The sequence below is a fragment of the Ovis aries genome, chromosome 20 (genome assembly GCF_016772045.2).
Source record: "Ovis aries strain OAR_USU_Benz2616 breed Rambouillet chromosome 20, ARS-UI_Ramb_v3.0, whole genome shotgun sequence".
Taxonomy (NCBI): Eukaryota; Metazoa; Chordata; class Mammalia; order Artiodactyla; family Bovidae; genus Ovis; species Ovis aries.
Window position 1 is genome coordinate 27,972,673 of NC_056073.1, and position 20,133 is coordinate 27,992,805.

At 46.6% G+C, this 20,133-nt stretch overlaps 2 protein-coding genes across 21 annotated transcripts in view; one reads left to right on the forward strand and one right to left on the reverse strand.

Moving 5' to 3' along the window:
* Positions 1 to 6,210, forward strand: part of ZFP57 (ZFP57 zinc finger protein) — a 24,788-nt gene extending 18,578 nt beyond the window's left edge. For 7 of the 13 annotated variants that reach the window (XM_060403758.1, XM_060403754.1, XM_060403756.1 and 4 more), the window contains 3 exons: positions 228 to 354; positions 1,050 to 1,130; positions 1,941 to 6,210. In XM_060403758.1, coding sequence (XP_060259741.1) covers positions 228 to 354; positions 1,050 to 1,130; positions 1,941 to 3,214 — 1,482 coding nt within the window. In that variant the 3' untranslated portion in view covers positions 3,215 to 6,210. Of the gene's footprint in view, positions 1 to 227; positions 355 to 1,025; positions 1,131 to 1,940 lie in introns of all 13 variants that reach the window. The other 6 variants (XM_060403753.1, XM_042237326.2, XM_042237327.2 and 3 more) reach the window with 1 other exon arrangement.
* MOG (myelin oligodendrocyte glycoprotein) lies at positions 1,761 to 18,152 on the reverse strand. Of its 8 annotated transcripts, XM_015102803.4 has the most exons (8): positions 13,967 to 14,109; positions 12,496 to 12,843; positions 8,475 to 8,588; positions 6,980 to 7,000; positions 6,629 to 6,649; positions 4,890 to 5,006; positions 4,572 to 4,592; positions 1,761 to 4,189 (listed from the first exon to the last, which is right to left on the reverse strand). In XM_015102803.4, the coding sequence occupies exons 1-8, from the start codon at positions 14,049 to 14,051 to the stop codon at positions 4,176 to 4,178; spliced, it is 741 nt and encodes a 246-aa protein (XP_014958289.1). In that variant the 5' UTR covers positions 14,052 to 14,109; the 3' UTR covers positions 1,761 to 4,175. The 8 variants fall into 8 exon arrangements, with proteins under 8 accessions (XP_014958289.1, XP_060259744.1, XP_027814941.1 ...); XM_060403761.1 differs by lacking the exon at positions 13,967 to 14,109 and adding exons at positions 14,392 to 14,496; positions 17,844 to 18,152 and having other exon boundaries at positions 1,761 to 5,006; XM_027959140.3 differs by having other exon boundaries at positions 1,761 to 4,592.
* Between the last annotated feature and the right edge of the window lie 1,981 nt (positions 18,153 to 20,133).

The following is a 20,133-nucleotide window of genomic DNA, read 5'->3' on the forward strand; positions in this document are numbered from 1 at the left end:
TTGTATTCAGTACATACCCCTCCCTTCTCCCCCTGCATTGTTCTCCCTTCCTCTCCACCCTTCCTTTCCTCTCTGTACATTAAAGTTGCTGACTTTGTACTTGTCTTTTCCTGTTCCTATTTCTTCCCTCCTTCTGTGGTTTTTCTTTTCTCTTAGTGTTCTGAACCTTTAGACTGGATGTCTGTCTGTCTGTATACAAACTCCCCAAATCTCTCCTGTTCTTTCAGAAGCCAGTCACCTTTGAGGATGTGGCAGTGAACTTCACCCAGGAAGAGTGGAAATGTCTAGATGCCAGTCAGAAGGTCCTCTACCAGGATGTTATATCAGAGACTGTCAGAAACCTGATGTCTGTGGGTGAGAGGCTGGGGTTCCTCACAAGCTTTCTGTCCCAGGCCTTTGGAACATCTGGTTTCCCTGGATAGGTAGATCAGCTCACAGTTATCTTCACTGATCCTTGGTTTTGGTTCTTTATATTCCAGGTGGGAAAGATTTGGGTTACTAGGCTCAGGGTGAAAGAAGGAATGAAAGCTTGCGTGAAGGCAAAGATAACACTTGGAACATGATGACAGTGTTTTCAAAGAATGCAAATCTGCCTATTCATCCAGCCAGTGTTTACTGAGTCATTTGTCTTACGTGGGCTTCCCTGGTGGCTTAGAGGTTAAAGCATCCGCCTGGAATGCGGGAGGCCCCGGGTTCGGTCCCTGGGTCGGAAAGATCCCCTGGAGAAGGAAAATGGCAACCCACTCCAGCACTCTTGCCTGGAGAATCCCATGGACGGAGGAGCCTGGTAGGCTACAGTCCATGGGGTAACAAAGAGTCGGACACGACTGAGCGACTTCCCTATTGTCTTATGTACCTGGCACTTTGTTGGAATCTGGCCTTTTGTGTGTCTCCTCCCAGCACTTAAGTGTCCCAGATTATGGCTGTTAAACCACAGCTATGCAAGAAGGGAGCCTGTTGTCCCCATGAGGTGTGAAGGGGCTGAGCCTGGGACCTCAGCTCTTCTTCTCCTTCCCATTCCCCAGATGGAATCTTTCTGTCTAATCTAGATCTGATTGCCAAGCTTGAGCAAGAAGAGAAACAGTGGGAAGCAGATCTCTGTTCCCCGAATGGAGAAGGCTTTCATTCAGGTGAGAATTGCGGAAGGAGAGAGGAGGGTGAAAAGGGCCTAGGACCTGCCTCAGGAGCATGGAAATGCCTAAGAGGAACAGGGCTCTGTATCCCTGGTCCTAGCTTGCATCCTTCCTGCCTGGACATCACCTGCTCAAGTCCCCTGGCATCAAGAAGATGAGTATCTTCAGTTTCCAGAGACTGAGAGATTCCATGTCAGTTGCTTATGGCAGTGATAGCCTCTTGATTAAAAAGTCCTTCCCAAGAGAAAAAGAAAGGGATAGGAGATAAGCTTGATGCCGAGTTGGACTAAGGATGACTTGTTCCTGAGAGTAGAATAAGGACTTGAGAGAAATTTAAGTCTGAGCTGACCCCACTCCTGGTTTGCTGGGACAGTTCCGCTTTATGCTTCTCACCTCAGCTTGATTCTTAATATCACCTCTGGTCGTCCAAGTGTCCCATTCCTCATGATATATTATGAGGTCACGTGGATATCTGGGGTGTCTGGGAGTATGATCAATATTGCAAATGAGAGGAATTAACACACACATTGTAAATAAACTATACTTCAGTAATTGAAAAAAGAAAGTGAAAAGAAATGGATTTCCAGAAATGTGGTTAAAATTTTGATCTCCAATATTGTTGGAAGATTCCAGTTAAATTTTTTAATGCTTTTAATTTGAAAACCCAAAAGTTTATTCTTATCTCTGGTCTCTGAGGTGTAAGAGTGAGGGTGAATGTCGGGTGGGAGAGGAAGCAGTGTGGGCTGAACAGAGAGCTGTGTCAGGGCTGTCGTGATGAATCCCATCATTCTTCCTCATTCCCTCCAGGAGGCGAGAAGGAGGAACGCCAAGAACAGAGTCAGAGTTTGGGAGATGAGGGGACTGTTGATGACAAGAAGGCCTCCCCTGCTCACAGAGGCTCGGGCCCAACCTCTCCTCCAACTGGGTCCCCGGACAAGACACCAGCGTTGCCAGAATCCTGGGCTCGGCCAGCCTTTACCTGTCACACCTGTGGCAAGTGCTTCAGCAAGCGCTCCAGCCTTTATAACCACCAGCTTGTTCACAACAGCGCCCAGTGTGGGAAGTCCTTCCAGAACCCCAAGGACCTCAGCTCCGGCCGGTGCAAGCAACTCAGGGAGAGGCCCTTCTGCTGCTCACTCTGTGGCAAGACCTACTGCGATGCTTCTGGACTGAGCCGTCACCGCCGTGTCCATCTGGGCTACCGGCCCCATGCGTGCCCCTTCTGTGGGAAGTGCTTCCGGGACCAGTCTGAGCTCAAACGCCACCAGAAGACACACCAAGGCCAGAAGCTGGGGGCTGGAAACCAGAAGCATATTGTGAGGACTCTGGATACCAGAGCTGGATTACAGGGGCTGGCAACAGGGAACCATGCACCAGTGGCTGGGACCCAAGGACCCACACTTAAAACCAAGGGTCCCAAGACTCAGCCCCAGCCGTCAATAGACAAGAACAAGGCACCTGCCACCAAGAACCTGGTAATCGCTCAGGCCCCAGTTATTACAGACCCAGAGCCTGTGACCAGGACCCCAGCCCCAGAGCCTGTGACCAGGACCCTGGCAACCAACATGCGAGCCACACGCCTGAACACCAAGTCCACCTCTCACCCAGAGAAGCCTTCAAGACTCAAGGTCTTCTCTTGCCCTCATTGTCCCTTGACTTTTAGCAAGAAAACCCGTCTCTCCAGTCATCAGAAGGCCCACTTCACAGAGCAGTCCAACCGCTGCTTCCACTGTGGCAAGACCTTCACTTTATTCTCCGGGCTGATCCGGCACCAGCAGACTCACTGGAAGCAGAGGGTCTACTGTTGCCCTATCTGCGACATCTGCTTTGGGGAGAAAGAGGACCTTTTGGGTCACTGGGGGGGCTACAGAAGTAAGGGGCTGTTCCTGGGCAGTCCCCACAAGTGCTGGGCCATCCTGGGTCAGTGGCTTGGCTTCTTTCCCAATGCCTCTGCTGTGGCAGGGAAGGAAGTGAATCATTCTCCTAGATCCAGACCCTCAGGAAAGGGGAGGAATGGAGAGGAAAAGGCACGCAGAAGAAGGAAAGCAGACAAGGCAGTGAAGGTCTTGGAAGGGAAATGAATGGCCTGTCCACCCGAGGTCTTTCTCTGTTTGGTTTTCCAGAGGAATGACCTCCAGGGTAAGGAGACTGGGATAAAGGAAGAGAGGTGAAGGGATAGTGGAGGACATACAGAAAAGAAAGGGGACAAGAAGTGGCACTTGGAAACTTGTATTGTTATTAATTAGCACCTAGCTTGTTTCTTTGTGTCTGATAGACCATCAAGTAGTAATTGTTCAAAAAGACAGTGGATCTCTATTAGGTATGAAGATGAGAGGGAAAGGATGAGAGAAGGGAAAGTCTGAGGGGCCCATCTGGACGAGGTGTGGAAGTAGAAGGGAGGTGTTTGAAAACAGGCGTGTTGCTCCGTTCTCATCCTTTGCTCCCCTGGCTCCTCATTGAGCTGCCCAGACAAGATGGAGCTCTGGCCAGCACTCCATGGGTTTCTCCCCAGGTCCTTACTCTGCAGGTCACTTGGCTCTCTCTGAGATATTGTGGACTTTTCCTGCACCTTCTCTTCAACCCCTCACACCCCTCAGCTCTGCCTACCAGCGCTGAGATTTTGGAAGAAATGACCACCATTTGCAAAGCTGATGTGTTGTAATTTGCAACAAGGAGGTTCATGGCAGAGACCCACTTGTCTGTGTTACTCTGCAGCACAGGTGTCCTCTGACAGAGAGAAGAACACCTGCCTGGCTGTAGCCCGAGAGGACTTCAGGTGGAAGACAGACTAAGGAGCAGAACGATGTGGCAGCAAAAAGGGGGAGAGGAAGGAAGGAGCTGGGGAAAGGGACAGACAAGGTAATGACAGAAGAGAAGTCAATCCTGTTTGGAATTCAGAGCATTCCTGGAAATGCAGATTGCAATATCCCCGCAGCGAGGAGGGAGGCCAGTAAATGTGCAACTCAGTGGATGTGACAACCCCAAGGACTGATCCTTGGACCAGCCAGGCTCTTCTCCATCCCAGCCAAGATACGGTATCCTTCAGAAGGGGTTTCCTAGAAGGAGGAGAAAATAACTTGAAAAAGCTGTCAACAGTTCCTGTCATGAAACTGTTAAAGCAGAGAGAAGAAAGACCCTGAGGAGCCACCCAGCATCAGAGGTGAGGCCCAGGGCAGCTGCTGTAGGGAATGGATGAACGAATGGGAGAGGAGGCAGCCGGAGCAGGATTCCTGACAGTGGGGCTCCTAGCTGGGGCAGATCAGGCAGCAGATGAGAGCGCCTTCAGCTCCCATCATCCCCCAGGAGGAGACATCCCTCCACCCAGGCCAGCCCCTTCCTTTCCTCTTGGATTTTGATCCCTCAGTAGCCCCCTCTTTCCCTTGCTGCTGCTCTCTTTCTCTTTTGCTCTCAGCTTATAACAAATTGAAGAAAACTTACTTAGCTCTTCAAGAAATTGTCCTGAAAACAAAGAGAAATAGGTGATGAGCAGAAGATGACTGGCTCCTCCCACATCCTCCCTGTAGACTTTGTAGTCACGCCCCTCCCCCCTTCCACTAAGAGACCCCGCAGATCTCAATAAGTGGTTCCTGTCTTGGATTCTCTGAGGAGTCTGGGGTTGGCCATGGGGACAGAGCAGGAAGGACATTCCGGCTCTGAGTCGTGAACCCTGCTCCCATCCACCCTCTTTATGTTTCCCATTAGGGCTGGCTTGATGCCTCCAGCTCAGTGGTCCCGTGTGCTGCCCCAACACTGCACCTGCTAGTCTGCGGTGTAGCCAGTTATAGCAGATGATCAAGGCCACCAGGGGTCCGAGAACCGGCACGATGACAAATAGGGTTATCTTCCAGCAGGGCACCATCAGGAAGTGGGGATCTGAATTGTTTGCCACAAAACAAACAGGATGAACATGTGTTCCCCCTTGTGTTGCACCCACCCCTTCCATTTATTATTGCATTTCTTTGGGATTGGGGGTGCTTAATCTGGGTCCCAAAATAGTTTGGATAGAATCCAGGGAGTTCATGAATTTGCATGAGAAAAGCACTACATTTTTATTTTCATTAACTTTGAACTGAATTTAGCTTTTTCTTCCTGAAAAAGGACTGTAGGTAACAAATCAGTTATCAGTGGTACCTGTGACTTTATCACCAATGGAAACAGCATTCCCATCAGAGTTGTTTCTGAAGTCTCAAAATACTGTTTATCAATATTTTGAAATACCAGATTGTTAGACTTGCCACTACATTTTATTTAATCTATAGTTTTGTTATTTAAAGAAACATTGGTTGCTTTAATCACAAATTTGTTTATATTTTGATAACTTTCAAAACAATGGTTTTCTTTCTAATCATATGTGTTGTATTTTATGTGTACATTTCAAAACATTCTGGGAAGGGAGAGGTTTGTGAGGCTTCACCAGACTGTTGAAGAGTAGAGTTAAGACCTTTGTTATTTGAATCCTGTAAAACAAAGATCTTGGTCTTCCCCTTTGAGTTGGAGACTGTGCGTGTTTTTCTACACAATGATTAAATGCCAGGGTGGAGCCAGGGGCACCTCCAGCCTTCAGAAGCAAACACTGTTCGGGAAGGCTGCTCGGGAAGGGACCATATTAAAATTTCTGCAACATCCACTCAACAAGTATTCGGGTGCCCGTCCGTTGTAGGCACTGTCCTTAGGTGCTAGGTGATCTGCAGTGAACAAAAAAGACAGAAACCATATCCTTGGGCCAACCTTTTTTTTTTCTTTGCTGTGTGGCATGCAGGAGCTTAGTTTCCCCACTAGGGATCAAACCCGTACCCCCTACAGTGGAAGTGCAGAGTCAGTGGACTGTCAGGCCAATATTCTAGGGGGGGGTGTCTTCACTTCCCCCACTAAGTCTTCCCCGAGGAGTCAGTTACTTATTCTGTATTCATGAAAACTCATTTTTCCTTGTGATTTGTCAATGATGTATATGTACTTTCGTTCACCAGTTAATTTATGTGTATGTGTCACTTCCCCAACTAGACATCAAATTGATGTGCAGAGGCTCTGTTTACCTCTCCTTTGTAATTCCTGAAAAAATAAAAGCATGTACATAAAGTATTTGTAATTCCTAGAATGAGTTAACATTGGGAAGCTGTTAGTTATAGTTCCACACATGAAAGTGTGTGCTTGTGTGCTCGGTCATGTCCAACTCTTTCCGACCCATGGACTGTGGGGTTTTCCAGGCAAGAATACTGAAGCGAGTTGTTATTTCCTCCTCTAGCGATCTTCCCCACCTAAGGATCGAACCCACATCTCCTGCGTTGCAGGCAGATTCTTTATCACTGAGCCACCTGGAAGCTCTAAGTGTTATTAATTAATAATGCTATTATCTAACCAATCTTAGATACAGACGATGACATTCAAAGAAAGAACAAGAGGGAGAAAACCAGCTGGGAGCTGGGGGTTGTTATGTCCCCAGGTGACAGGAGTGAAACACCAAGCTGACCTGGGGGGCTGGGTATCCCAGAACTTACCAAAAGTCCGGTGGAGATTCTCTGAAAGAAGAAAAAATGCAAATAAACTTAGTAGTGCACTCGCAATGATCCTTTCTGCTCTGAGCCTTTGTTATTTAATCACTTTCAATTGTTTGTAGTTGTAAGTGGTGCACAATGATGGAGGAAGGGAAGCTGTAGGATTTTACTTCTGCTCTCCCTGAAGGCAGGGAAGAGGAATGAAACTTTGTACGTCTGGTTTTAGGAGTTTTAAATAGTGAAGTTCTTGCTCCAAGGGAGCACAGGGTGTTGGGACAGAGGCAGAGATGGTCAGAGAAAATGACCATTTCAGTTATGGGGAAGGTCTGGGGAGGGAGGGTGCCTGGAACTCACCTATCTCTGCCCAGAGTTTTCCTAAAATAGAAAAAGGCAATATTGTTAATTCTACCTCAGGCAGTAGATGGAGACCCGCCACACCCACTGCCCTGGGCCTTTGTGCAGGCTCTTTTCTCAGCATCCTGGGAGCATCCTTAGAGTGAGAACTATATTTTAATCCCGGGCTTCAGGCTCATTCTTTGGCTATTGCCTGGGTTAAAGAAATGGAGAACCTCGGTAGACTATAATGTCCACCAACACCCCAAACCAACCACTACCTCCCCCACTGCTCTCTGCTCCTTTTCCTGCTGGTTCTGGGGTCACACGGGCACTGCACCCCGCTGGGTTGTCAATTTGTTAATCTAAAGCTACTTCCCATCTGAAGGGGGAAAGAAGGAACTAAACATTTAGTTGAGCAGCTGCTTTGAGACTGGCTCTGTATTAGGCACTTTACATAACACTGTCCTCTACCTTCTAGGAGGGAGGGTGTTATCTCTGTCGGGCACAGACAAGGCAACTGAGACTTGGAGGGTTCTGGTCATTGAGCTGGACCCAAACCCAGGCTGCCCAGCCGTGTCCGACTCTGTGCGACCCCATAGACGGCAGCCCACCAGGCTCCCTCATCCCTGGGATTCTCCAGCCAAGAACACTGGAGTGGGTTGCCATTTCCTTCTCCAATGCCTGAAAGTGAAAAGTGAAAGTGAAGTCGCTCAGTTGTGTCCGACTCTTCACAACCCCATGGGCTGCAGCCCACCAGGCTCCTCAGTCCATGGGATTTTCCAGGCAAGAGTACTGGAGGGGGGTGCCACTAGTCAGGGCCTTTCTCCTCAGCCATGTGGGTGAAGAGGTTACTGAATATCTGGGATGAGGTCATGGGGAGAGAAGACCCCACCAATATCACCCCTTTATATACTCCAAACTGTCCTTGCTGCTTTAGCCTCATAGGAATGGGAAGGGGAAGGAGGTCATATAGGCTTTGGCTTTGGGAACACTTGGTGGAGGGGAGAATCTTGTCATGAACACTCGTGGGCACAAGAGGCAGCTTCAGACAGCTGGACCCCAGTACTTGGTGCTGGATGGAGGAGAAATGCCTACTGTGTGGTAGGGACTTTTACTTACAGTATTTTTAAACCTAATAACACAGACCTGCCAAATTCTGAAGCTCATACTCTCCCAGAAGGATGAGCTGCTGTGTATGCTACAGGGGCCAGAAAATACGGGTTTCAGTTTGAGCTCTGCCACTTACTAGCTGTACCAGCTTGAGTAAATCTCTGAACCGCTCCAAGCCTCAGTTGCCTCCTCTGTAAAATGGGGTTATTGCATGTCAGTCCTACCTCTTATGAAAGCTAAAGGTCCTGTTGCCCAAATGATATTTACATTCAGCAAGATATAAAACTTGTCATTATGGAGTTCTGAACCCAGAAGTCCCTCAAAAATAGATATCAGCTGACCAAACGCCAAGAGGCCAGGCACTTCAGGGACAGTCCCCCGCCAGCAGCCCTCCAGCCTGTACCTCGGAGTCTGCGCTGCAGGCACACGTAGACGAGGCCCACGGTAATCTGTAGCAGGAGCACTGGCAGGACGGCGATGAGCACCAGCACGCCGGGGTTGATCCAGTAGAAGGGATCTGAAAGGCAGAACCAGGGAGGCCCCGTGCTCAACCTCAACACCCAGCACAGGGCCCAAAGATGACTCAGAACTGACATCTGAGCTTAGGCTTAAAGGAAAAGTGGTTGTTTCCAGGCAGGGCCAGTAGTTTAGAATGACAGGAGTCTATATATTAGGCAAGTCTTGGAGAGTTTTGAGAACCACAGAAGGGACTTAGATCTGACCCTCAAGGTCATGGGGGTACTCTGAAGGATTCCATGATGAGGAGTAACAAGATCTGACACACTGCAGGATGGGGGGGTGGGGGTGGGGAGTCAATTAAGAGGCTATGATAATAGTGAAAGTAAAAACATGAGCCTGAACTAGGACAGTGCAGGAAATCGAGGTGAACTTAAACAGGGAAAAAAAGTCTTTTTAGTAACTCTTAAACTGAAATGTAGGGTTTCTTTCAATTATGTTTGTAGGTAACACTCTGAAACAATATGAACAGAACCTGAGACTTTGTCATCCCTAAAAAGCACAACTATTTTCATATCACAGTTGGTGCAGAAATCTCAGAATATCACCTATGGTCACCGTTTTGAAATGACACTCTGATCAGGGCCACCCCATATCTTATTTAAAAGTAACCTGGAGCAACACGATTTTGATAACTATTTTAGTACAGGTATGGTATTCTTTTCAAATATCCTTCTCTGAGAAAGGGTCTGTCAACTTTACCAGTCTGACAAAAGGGTGCATGACACAAAGAAAAGTTCAGAACCTCTGTTCTGGAGATTTTGAGAAAGTGGAATCTGTGGATTTGGTAGATGTGGACTGGAAAGGGTAAAGAGAGAGGGGGTAACCTTTGCCTTTCTGGTGCCATCAGTGCTGTGTTTAGAGTCTGCCCTTCAGTGCCTCAAAGTTCTCCTGGTGTAGTCTCAGCATGCAGGGACTGCGCTTTTCATTTTGTCCTCTGCTTTAGGGGGCTAACGGCTTCCCTTGTGGCTCAGTTGGTAAAGAATCCGCCTGCAGTGCGAGCGACCTGGGATCGATCCTGAGTTGAGAAGATCCCCTGGAGAAGGGAAACGCTACCCACTCCAGTATTCTGGCCTGGAGAACTCCATGGACTGTATAGTCCATTGGGTCGCAAAGAGTCCCACATGACTGAGTGACTTTCACTTACTCACTTAGGGGGCTAAATAAAGATACTGACATCAGGGTAGGCATTATGTCACAGCAAAAAACCTCAAACTGGTCTCTTAGGTAAAAGCACCACCCTTCAAGCTGCAGTGTCAGGTTCTTGTCTGTTACTGTGTCCCCCAGGAGAAAACACAGTCAACTCTGCTTTCAAAGTTCTTATCGGAAGTAACCTGGAGCAACATGATTTAGCAACTACATACTTTAGTTCCTTTCTTTGTACACCTTTTATATTTTAACAAAGGGTTAGAATCACAAAATGAGAGAAAAGCAAACATTGGGAGAGTTCTGATGTAAGGTGATAAGCGAAATGTGCCTGACAAAACAAATCAAACCTGAATCTGATGGTGCATATTCTAATCGATGAGTCCATAGGAAATAAAGGGTATGGAACACCATGTTGAACAACATGGGAATGAAATCATGGAGAGCTCCACAGGGCAAATACCTACCTGTGTATCTTGTCTGGATTGGATTCAAGCAAACCAACTGCAAAAATTTATTTATAAAATAATCAGAAAAATGTGAACACAGACTGGGTATGAATAAGAATTTTTGTTACAGTTTAAAGATGTAACTAATATTTTGGTTACGATTTTGTTTTGTTTGATGAGTTTTTCTGTTTGAGACATACATTCTTGAGAATTTAGCAAATGACGTGATAATGCTGTCTAGGATTTGCCTGAGTAATTCAGCTGGGGAGGAAGTTGATGGGTGTGGTTGAATGAAATAGGTTGTCTGTCCCTGGTTCATAACTACTGCAGTCAGGTGATGGGAACTGGGAGGCTCATAAGAATCTCTCTACTCCTGGGAGTATTTTACAGTTTCATAATGAAGAGTTTAAGGAAAGGTTTAGAGACAACTAGTAATAAAATCATAAAAGTGACAAGAAAAATGCAAAGTTGGAAAGTGAGATTAGAAACTCTTTAGAGAAAAGGGAAGGTAATTACACCTGAGAATCCCATGGACAGAGGAGCCTGATGCGCGCTACAGTCCACGGGATCGCAAGTGTTGGGCACGACTTAGTGACTAAACCACCAATTACACCTGAAATTTGGCAATCACATGCTTACTGCATTTCGGTCCTAAATTTGTCTTGGCTTCCTGGAGCCACAGGCCAGGTGAGTGGTCCCTTATAAAATACTCTTTTTTTTTTTTTTTTAAAGACTCTTAGGCATGCAGATTACGAGATAGGAGGAAGTGGGTTGGATTATGGAAATCCACCCAAAGGAAAACTTTCTCCCCAGGGAGGTTTTTTTTTTTTTTTTTTTCTCCTGGGGATGGGAAATGTATTGGGGGAGGTAGTTTTTGAGCAAGGAGGAAGTTACTGAACAGGAATGAGGAAAATCAGCCAACTGGAGAGGTCCTCACTCTTAGACTCCCTTGCAGGTAAAAATCCCCCAGTAAGAACAGCTGTATGAAGAACATTCTGTGCCACACAAAGCTTTTTTCACATGCCTGAAATCCCTCCGTAGAAACAGTGCTTTGTTATCCCACATACAATGCCATCTTCTGGTCCCAGCACTGCGACAGCGGCCCTTGAGACACAAAAGTGATCGATTGTCTGATGTTTGTGCTGCAGGTGGGGAGGACGGAAGGAAAACGACCTGAGGCTCTGGCCTCAAAATATTTTTGATCCTCAATTAAATAGCAATTAACTTTCAAATCTCCCCCTCCTCGTGCACATCTTAACTCCTCAGGGATAGATAAAACAAAACAAAGTTTCAAAGTCATCCATCACACAAAACATACTGCAATGAAATTCTGGAGAAAGGAGGGAATGGAGGTAAAATCTACAGGTAACATCTCTTTCTATGAATATATTCAGACATTTCTTCTACTTGTTTAACTCACTTGCAGCTATGTTTATCAGGAATATATTCTTCAAAAATGTACCTCATCTAATGAAACACCACAAACACATCAGCTGAGGAATTCATTGTAATAGGATTTGATCAATTTGACTCCTTAGGAATAGGGCTCTTATTCATAACAAATAAATAAAAAGACAATACAAAACAAAACAAGAAGGGAAAAAGTCCACTTGGATACTTTGATTAACTTTTAGATAATTCATATTCCCCTTGAGTAGCCCAAAATAACACTATAGATTGTTCTGGATTTTGCTGCCTGCATTTATCATTTTTTTCTATTTAAAATAAAAAGGTTTCCCTAGGCATACCCACAAATGTATACATTATGTGTACATTTTTATATAAATGGATACATATGATATGGATAAAATTACAGTCCTTTTTCTTTTTGTTGGATTACACCCTATCCTCCCTTCTTTCCCCCAAAGTGAACCATATTAACTTTCTTACCAATGTCTTTTTATGTTTCTCTGATATAAAACATAAGGTTTTGTCCTGTTCCTTATATTTTGTAGCTGTCTTTTATTATCCAACAATACCTTGTGAAATGCCTCCAGGCTGTCTGGTATGGCCCTAAAGCAATTTTTTACATGGCTCCATGATATTCACTATATGGATAACAGTGTTTACTCAGTCACTCCCTACTCTTGGGTCTGGACTCTGATTCTGGCTTCTTTCTCATGTAGAATAATGATGTAGCAGACATTGTAGGCATATGAATTCCCACGTGCTGATGTGTGTATCTCTATGAAGTTAATTCCCAGGAGCAAGCTGTTTGGGTTGAAGGATCTCATCTCCACTGAAAGAATGGTCAGAGGCTCAGAGGAAGGTCTTGGCCATCGATCAGGCGATACCTACTGATACACTACTCACCTTCCACTTTCAATTCCATTGCTGCCTCCTCTTGGTAAGAGTGATCTCGGAAGAAGCAGGTAAAACCTCCTTCATCTGAGAACCTCACATTCCGGATCCTGAGGGTCACTTTCCCCTCCCCAATGGTCTCTTTTAGCAGCTGCGTGCGGCCCCGGTATTCAGGTGCCTGCTCTTCATCTTGGTCCTTGCCATTTCGGTAGAGATGAACCACCCTGGAGAAGGGGGGCCGATACCATCCCACCTCCATGCCTGTAGCATTCTTTCCTGGAGATATGCGACAGGGCAATTCCACTTCATCCCCCACCAGCGCCCGGATGGGGTGTCCTGGTCCTATTACTCTGAACTGTCCTGTCCAAGACACCAAAGAAAAGAAACTGAGTGTCAGAGGGAACCTGGACAAACAAGTCTTTCATGGGAAGGAAGGGCTGCTTCAAACAGGGATAGAAGAAGAAGCTTGATTTTTAAGTGGAATTCTAGAACCAGGGAGAAGCTCAATATTTCTTAAAGGTCTCTGGTCAGAGAGATACTGTGAGTTCCCTGCATAGACCATTCTAGCCAGTGGCCATCTCATCCCTTAGGAATGTAGCCAAACATTGCTCAGTTTAATGGTCCCGTGGGCCTTCCTGTTCAGACTTGGCCAGATTGATTCTTACACTCCCTTAAGTGGTTTTGCTTTGGCCACTTCACTGCTATCACCTCTCTATCACTTCTCATCTCTCTGTCCTGTTCACACCCTGGTCCCAAATTCTTCTCTGAGATCACCCTAGAGGTGGCTCTATTTTCTTCTTCATTTCCTCTGTATCTTCAGCCCTCTCTATAGCTCCTGGACCCTGCCATACATGCTCCCAGTCTGTTTTCATCTGTGGGATGTGTCTCCTCCTCAGACAGGGAGCAACTGGGAGATGAGGCTGCTTTCTCCATTAGACCTGCAAAGATTTCCTGAAGGCATGCATAGCCCCCCTCTGTTAGGTGGCTCCTTGAGGTTGGGAATGTGTCTTCTGAGAGCAGGGCTCCTCTGTAAAAACTTATTAGTGTCTGATCGTGCAGAACAGAACTCTCAGAACAGAACTCTCAGACGTGACAAGACACTTCAACAAACATTTATCGAGGTTTACCTTGGGACAAGTGTGACTAAGCATGTTATAGGTTTCATCTCATTGAACTGTGACAGCAACACCAAAAGGTTGTTATGATATTCCCTGTTTGATAGGTGAGAAATCAAAGCTGGAATGATAGGTAAGAACCAAGTTCAGGGAGAGCCCTGAGTTAAAGTCACATGATGGAGTTGGGGTCCCTTCTGAAGGCTGTAGGGAGGCTCTGAAGTTGTCTGAGGGGAATCATGTCAGCACATCTATGTTTTGGAAAGATCACTTGCATGGCAACTTGGGGATGTGTTGAAGGAGGTGAGCCCAGGGAACTAGCCTTTCTGTTCTCAGAGTCTCCCCAGGGCAGGAATAAAGAGAAATCTTACCTGCAGAGATGGAAGTCAACTGGAGGAAGAGGAAGAGGAGGGAGGGGAGACAGCTGGGCAGAGAGGAGCTCAATAAACTGGCCATCTCCACTGTCGGTGGGGACAGAGAGCCCCTGCAGCAGGGTCAGGCCAAGGAGTGGCCCTTGGGGTGCATGTCCCCACCCCTGATAAAGTCCTAGGGGAGGATCGGGGAGGGCAGAGCTGCCCTGGCCCTGCCTCTTCCCCAGAGAGCCACAGCTGTGCTCCCAGGCACAGCCCCATGTCATCCCTGCCAGGACTTACACAAAAGGGCTACAGAGCCAGGGGATGACCAGGGTTTGCCTTCCCCACCCCCTCGGAGCCGGAGCAGAGGCTGCCTGGTACTGGGCCTTCCTCCCCCACTCCCTCCTGGCAGCCAGCCTTCCAGGGGGCTTCCAGGATCTGACCTGTTGGGATGAATCACTCACTGGACCTCAGGCTGGAGCTTGTCCAAGTGATCTGCAAGGTCTCTTCAACCCCTCATGTCCAGGCGCTAGCCAAGGGAGAGGGATCTGTGTTGGATTTTTTAAAAAATGAAGAAGAAACATTTAGACTTAGTTTCCTATTTCTACCATCTTCTGTCATCACCAGGCCATTCATTCCTCTTGGTGTCTGACCTTCCTCTCTCTCACTGCAAATCTAAATGCCCTTCCTTATGTTCTGATGTGTTGCTTGGATTTAGTTAGCTTCTCTCTCCCAAAGAATATTAATACAGTTTGGAAAGTCACACGAGTTGATTGCCGCCTGTGCTTGGAGAAAGTATTAGAAGATCTGCAAAGTCAGTGACTGTCAATCAACACAGGCACTGAGGACAGACCAGCAACCAGGATGCATCCTCCAGCCGGGGCATCACTCTCCAGTTTCTTCCGTCTCACAAGGAAAGTGAGATCTGGGGTGGAACCTGCACAGAACAGACCATGGGGTCACAAAGAGTCAGACACTGAACAACCAAATAAACAAATAAGAATCCATTTTCCTTGCATTGGACGCTCAGAGTCCCAACCACTAAGGAAGTTGCCGAGAGCTAGGATTTGAAGTCACTCTACCTCTGAAGAGCTCACTTCCCTTACCTCCATGCCCTCAACTGCCTCACATCTTTGTAAAGGAGGTGGATTTCTGGAGCTGGGGTGAGCAGTCCCTTGGATGACATGGTCTCTGGACAAGGGTAGAGAAGGGAAACAAAGCCGGTGGTGTTGCCATTTACAGAAATCGCTATAGGAGCCTCTGGGTTTGCTGAGCATGGAGCATGGTGTGGTCGTGTCTAACAACCCTGTGCTGTTGGTCAGGCTGGTCATGACGGTCAGCAGTTAATTGTTACTTTAATTCTGTGTGGCATATGTTATGTGCTCTTACAAATATTCTTCAGTTGTTTCTTGCTCTCCTCAGCAGTGTCCATTTGAGCCACACCTCTCACCAGGTCTGGTAACAGTCTGTGTACACAGTCATGTATGCAAAGTGACATGCTATAAATATGGTAATGTATATGTTAATCAGCACACTATCCATATGTGAGATAGTAAGCACTCAATAAATGGGAGCTTACCTAGATGTTCCCGAACAGCAGTACTGCGTAAGGTTTTCTAAAGAATGTGTAGAATATGGATCATGCACTGTTCTGCTTCTTATGTTCGCTTAATAATGCATAATCCCACATTAGTATATAATATAGCCCTCTTGAACTTTGGAAAATGGATTCTTGTTTATTTGGTTGTTCAGTGTCTGACTCTTGGCGACCCCATGGTCTGTCCATGAAATTCTTCAGGCAAGAATACTGGAGTGGGTTGCCATGCCCTTCTCCAGGGGATCTTCCCAACCCAGGGGTCGAGCCCATGTCTCCTTTATTTCAGGCATATTCTTTATCATCTGAGCTACCAGCTACTAGGTTACATATAAATGTATTCCATTAACTTAAATTAATAAATATTTAGCAGAAATGATGTGTGTCAATCCTTATATTAGGCTCTGATTGTAAAAGTTTCAGCAGGACAAAGAAAAAAGTTTTTTTTTTTTCTTTTTTGGCCCGTAGCATGAGGCTTGAGGGATCTTAGTTTCCTGATTAGGGTTGAACCTGGACCTCCCGCAGTGGAAGCCTGGAGTCCATGCCACTGGAAAGCCAGGGAATTTCCAAGAAGATTCCAGCTTTCTCTATAGTTTCACTCTTGATATGTCACGGTGGCCTTGTTTTTGTTTTTGCTACTTAATGTTGCATTTCTTCAGGCATAAGGGTGAATGCAGGCCTTCCCACATGCCTAGGGTCCCGTCCCTCTACTGGGCACAACACATGTGTATGCCTGACTCCACTTCTCTCCTGTGCCCAGGCTCCTGCTGGGAGGCACTGAGGGTGGCAGTGGTTCCTGGGTGGAGTTGAAGACATCTGAAAACCAGTCCTGGGGAGATTAAGAAGCGAGATCAAGCTTGAATCTAGGCCCCAAACCCTCAGCACACATTCTATTACCCCACTGGACTTCTTTTACAAAACACAAATTGAAAGAAAAGTGTTAAGAATTTCAAGATAGTGACATAGAGGGCAATTCCCTGGTGACGCAGTGAAGACTCCATGCTCCCAATGCAGGGGGCCTGGTTTGGTCCCTGTCAGGGTACTAGATCTTGCATGCTGCAACTAAAACCCAGAGCAGCCAAAAAAAAAAAAAAAAAGATAGTGACACGGAGCATTAAAGCCCAAACACAGTGCTCCCTCCTAATCATGGGGTCCTGTGCAGCTGTGCTGGTTGTCCACTGCCCTCTGTACAGGTGCAGTTGTTAGCTCAAAAAGCATGTGCAGTTGCAGTTTTAATAAATTGCCCTGCACAAAGCTGTATACTCTGTACATGTGAATATACCATAGCTCAGCTTTCTCCTCTGCAAGTGAGGAGAATGACATCTGTCCCATTAGGACTGTGAGCAGAATTACAGGAAGGAACCCACGGGAACTGTGAATGGTACACAGTAAACACTCTGTAAGTGCCCTTATTTGCTCTCACTTGCAGTGATCTTTTTCTTCTGGAGCTCCCCCTAGTGGTACGAATATCAGGAGGAAATTGATATTTTCCCCTTTTGTGGCCTTATTTTCACAGTATGCTGCTGCTGCTGCTGCTAAGTCGCTTCAGTCGTGTCCGACTCTGTGCGACCCCACAAACGGCAGCCAACTAGGCTCCTTCGTCCTTGGGATTCTCCAGGCAAGAATACTGGAGTAGGTTGCCATTTCCTTCTCCACACATGTGCTTAAACTGGTTTGCAAGTTCCTAGGAGACTCAATAACTGATAGATTGTAAAACGTCTAATTTCTATCCATTTAGCCCAATGTTTCATGGGTCTACAGAAGAAATGCGAACACTGATCTGAGTAAGCTGATGCAGGTATCCAGCAAGTGAGTCCTTGTAGCCAAAAGTTTACGTTTTATCTATCAATATTTCTTCCATGTTTGTGTCTTCTTTGTTATTATTCTGAATTTCACCACCAATATTTTAATTTTTCAAAAAGAAAAGCATTCAACTTGTTATGAATCAGGTGAGTCAAGCATTTAGGCTTGCTACCCACCCTGTCCCCTGCCCCATAGATGGGAATGAATTTGTGCTGATTTTGAGCAAAATGTAATGAAGAGAAGGCAATCGCAAGCCACTCCAGTGCTCTTGCCTGGAAGGTCCCATGGGTGGGGGAGCCTGGTAGGCTGCTGTCCATGAGGTCGCTATGAGTCCGACAGGACTGAGCAACCTCACTTTCACTTTTCACTTTCATGCATTGGAGAAGGAAATGGCAAGCCACTCCAGTGTTCTTGCCTGGAGAATCCCAGGGATGGGGGAGCCTGGTGGGCTGCCGTCTATGGGGTCGCACAGAGTCGGACACGACTGAAGCGACTTACCAGCTAGCAGCAGCAGCAGTCCTATGGAAGAGGCGTTAAGCTGTTCTGAGGCTCCTCTTGGAGTAAAACAGGTACAATTCAGAGCTAGAGTTCAGTTCAATACAAAGGAGAATCTTCTGTCCATCAGACTGAGGGAGAGAGCTGGCATCCCATTCCTGGACGTCCTGCCAACTTAGAATGGCAGGTTAGGCTAGGTAACTCTAAGATGTTTTTCGTAGCTGTATAACCTTACAAGAATATACATTTTCTTCTTTCTTCCCCTCTCCTCCTCACTTCTTTCCTACCTCCCTAATGCCTTCACTTTTTGGCAACGCCCACTAAAGATGTCGAAGGTGAAGGCCCAGGAGGTGCTCCCAGTCTGCCTCGCAACAGGTGACGTATACGGCTTTTGCGCCGAGAACTGGTTGCCAGGAGCCCTTGAGGGGCGGGGAACAACGCAAAAGCGAGGCGCCCTCAGACCGAACAACAGTGACATCCAGTTTCAACCGGGAAAGCCTTTCTTGCTCTTTCAGTTTAGACCCACCTCCCTTGGTTACCTAACTTCCTCCTCTGTCTCTTTCCTCTCCTTTTGTCGACCCTGGATTAAGGAGCCCTTAAATGCTGCGGCGCCAATAGCTCAGGAGAGGGAAGATCCAGTTGGCCCTTCTGGCGCCTGGCCCAGTCCCTGAGAGCACCCGCCTGCGAATGGCCCTTCTGTCCCTACGCGGTTGCTCCTACGAAGGAAAACGTCGTGGCCATTTTGGAGCTCAGAGACTGTCTTTTTGCCCATCATCTTAGAGTCTGGCAACGACAATCTTTTTTCTTTTTTTCACCTACCAGAGAAAACTACACGGAGAGAGAATTCTGTTCGGAATTCGTACAACTTTTTCAGGGCTCCCAATATCCCTACTCTAGAATATGACTCTCTCTTTCTCTCTCTCTCTCTCTCTCTCTCTCTCTATGTATATATATATATATATATATATATATATATATATATATATATGCCTAGATGCTCAAGTGCAAATTCCAGCTCCATGCAGCTGATTGATAAACATGCCAGACTCCAGTTTACTAGTCTGTGGGAGAATGTTACCTTGGATAGAAAAAGAAACCTCAGCTTCTTTAACTGTAAAATGGGAGTTATGGGGTTGATGTGAGGATTGAATGAGACAAGGTATGTAAGGTACTTAGGTCTGTATCTGACTCTCAAAGGCCATAATAACACCTTTTGTGCAGGGCCTGCCTGGGCATAGAAAGTCCAGCCATGAGAGCAGGACTCTATCTTGTTTTCCCTGTATCCTCCTAGGCTGGAAGAAAGAGGGATACATAATAGAATATGGTTGTATAAAGAATAAATGAAAAACTGGAATTTTCACCTTCAGATCACCAGCCTTTGTAGTGTCCTCTCTTTCAGGCTTGTGGGTTCTGCCTTCAGGTACCTTCTTGCATTGTAATCCCTTTAGATCAGTGTTTACACTTTTACTTGGTCTATGATCATACCAACTTGTTAATTCAGAGGTTAGTATTTTTGACTTTTCATCTTGAATCCTGGATTAAGGGCTTTGTGTGATGAGGAGCTTCGGGTGTCTGCTTGCCTGGAGGGAACTATTTTGAGGGGTAGGGATGACCTATGATAAATGGCTTTGGTTGCTTTTCAGGGGCCAAATGTGGCTTACCTGAAGCCAGGATCTCCTCGCCCTTCCCCCTCACCTTTGCCATCCCTTAATATTATACCCAGGACTTCCCTGGTGGTCTAGTAGTTAAGAATCCACCTTCCAACGCAGGGGATGAGGATTTGATCTCTGGTTGGGGAAGTTTTTCCAGTGGTCATGTATGGATGTGAGAGTTGGACTGTGAAGAAAGCTGAGTGCCAAAGAATTGATGTTTTTGAAGTGTGGTGTTGGAGAAGACTCTTGAGAGTCCCTTGGACTGTAAGGAGATCCAACCAGCCCATTCTAAAGGAGATCAGCCCTGGGTGTTCTTTGGAAGGAATGATGCTAAAGCTGAAACTCCAGTACTTTGGCCACCTCATGCGAAGAGTTGACTCATTGGAAAAGACTCTGATGCTGGGAGGGACTGGGGGCAGGAGGAGAAGGGGACGACTGAGGATGAGATGGTTGGATGGCATCACCGACTCAATGGACATGAGTTTGAGTGAACTCTGGGAGTTGGTGATGGACAGGGAAGCCTGGTGTGCTGTGATTCATGGGGTCGTAAAGAGTCGGACATGACTGAGCTACTGAACTGAACTGAGGAAGTAAGATCCCACATGCTGTGGGGCAAACTAAGCCTACCCAGCACAACTAGA

Coding starts and splice junctions, on each gene's coding strand:
- MOG (XM_027959139.3), bottom strand. CDS start 14,051: ATGGCCAGTTTATTGAGCTCCTCTCTGCCCAGCTGTCTCCCCTCCCTC. Junction 12,844..13,966: donor GTTGACTTCCATCTCTGCAG/GTAAGATTTCTC, acceptor TGTCTTGGACAG/GACAGTTCAGAGTAATAGGA. Junction 8,589..12,495: donor AATGGAATTGAAAGTGGAAG/GTGAGTAGTGTA, acceptor TCTGCCTTTCAG/ATCCCTTCTACTGGATCAAC.